Below are 1,504 nucleotides of genomic sequence, written 5' to 3' on the forward strand. Positions count from 1 at the left end.
CTGAAAATACAAGTAAGCCGTTCTTGCACCCAACCGCTCAATTAATCAATATTTTCGATTAAGTGAATAGTTTTTTCCGATGACTTCATGCAATTTTGGATCCCTCTACAACTGGCTCTGTAACTCAATGAATTTCAATTTGTCCATTTTCTTATTTGACATTTTTCATAGTAAAAAAGTCAAGCTTTCTTTTGAGACTATTTAAAAAAAAATCGTAGATGCCTAAATTGCGAAAAAAGTTAAATAAACAATTGATTTATTGAAAAAATTGTTTAAACCATTTTTTTTGTTATAAATAATAAAATAGGATGAAAGCGTGTAAAAAGCACTTTCCAAAACCCTCATAAAAATTTTAAATTGCGTAATTAGAAAGGAAGTTACAGTCGTTTGAAACTACCCCTGCAGGCATTGGGGTTGAAAATTCAACCCCCCCCCCCTCACTTGGGGAGGGTTGGTAATCCTGGTCTATAAATTTGTGGATTAACTACTGTTGAGTAGGCGAACATATTCCCAGAATTTAGAGACAATCGAAAAACATGACTTTTTGAGTTGGGGCAGTTGAGGAATAATGCCCCATGTAATCGTTATGCTGTAATAAAAAAAGTTGAAAATCATTTTCTCATTAAATGAGGATATTATTTACTTTTCTGCACATCAAATAAAATTGGGATATATGGATAACCATCTAACAGTAATGAGACTATAATATAACTATTTAAAATTTTTTTTTAGTCCTTTCATTTTATTCAAGCCAGATGGTTCTACAATTAATTTTTGGACGACAGTTTCTAATTAACCTTCTAGATCCTTGATTAAAACCAAATGCTTATTAATTTTTATTTAAACGGGCTGGTTCTATAACGAATTTCCGGATGAAGGCCTCCCATTTGTCCGGAAATCTTTTTACGTAAAAATCTGCTATTTGATCTATTGCTGCCTTCTGTTTGTCGTTGCATCTTCTGCACTCGGTCTGGAAAACTTCCGGTAGGAGTTCTAATAAAAGAAAAAAAAGATTTATTATTTAATTTTCAGTAATAATCAAGTCTGTAATTTGCTTTTTTTACATTAGGCGAAAGAAGGGTAAGTTGACACAGAGGCTAAGTTAGTAAACCTTATTAACGAAAAAAACTATAATAGTTAAATAAAATGACTTCATTTGTGTACCAACGTACCTCTCATCTAACTCAACGTCTTTACCTGTATCACAAAATCTCGATTTTTTTCAATATAAAATTGTACACACTTTCATTGTATGCATACCCTTACGAAAAAATATCATAGAAAATTTATTGTAGGCCTATAAGAATTTTCCTATAATGAATTTCTTAAAATTTATTCGCGATCGTAAACCAATTATTGTAGACTGTCGTCATAGGAATTGATGCGAAGAATAGAGAATGATTTTCACGGATTTTAAGCCATTTCTTCAGATTTCATACAAATTTTAAATGTTATTTTTAAAATACTTCAAACTGAATAACTCACAATGTATTTTGTAACCGTA

At 30.9% G+C, this 1,504-nt stretch overlaps 1 protein-coding gene across 1 annotated transcript in view; it reads right to left on the reverse strand.

Annotated features, from left to right (window-relative positions):
- Positions 1–708: 708 nt before the first annotated feature.
- Positions 709–1,504, reverse strand: part of LOC117174828 (putative odorant-binding protein A10) — a 5,210-nt gene continuing 4,414 nt past the window's right edge. The window contains exon 2 of the mRNA XM_033364205.1: positions 709–993. Coding sequence (XP_033220096.1) covers positions 830–993 — 164 coding nt within the window. The 3' untranslated portion in view covers positions 709–829. The remainder of the gene's footprint in view (positions 994–1,504) is intronic.

Source organism: Belonocnema kinseyi, chromosome 6 (genome assembly GCF_010883055.1).
Source record: "Belonocnema kinseyi isolate 2016_QV_RU_SX_M_011 chromosome 6, B_treatae_v1, whole genome shotgun sequence".
NCBI classification, from domain to species: domain Eukaryota; kingdom Metazoa; phylum Arthropoda; class Insecta; order Hymenoptera; family Cynipidae; genus Belonocnema; species Belonocnema kinseyi.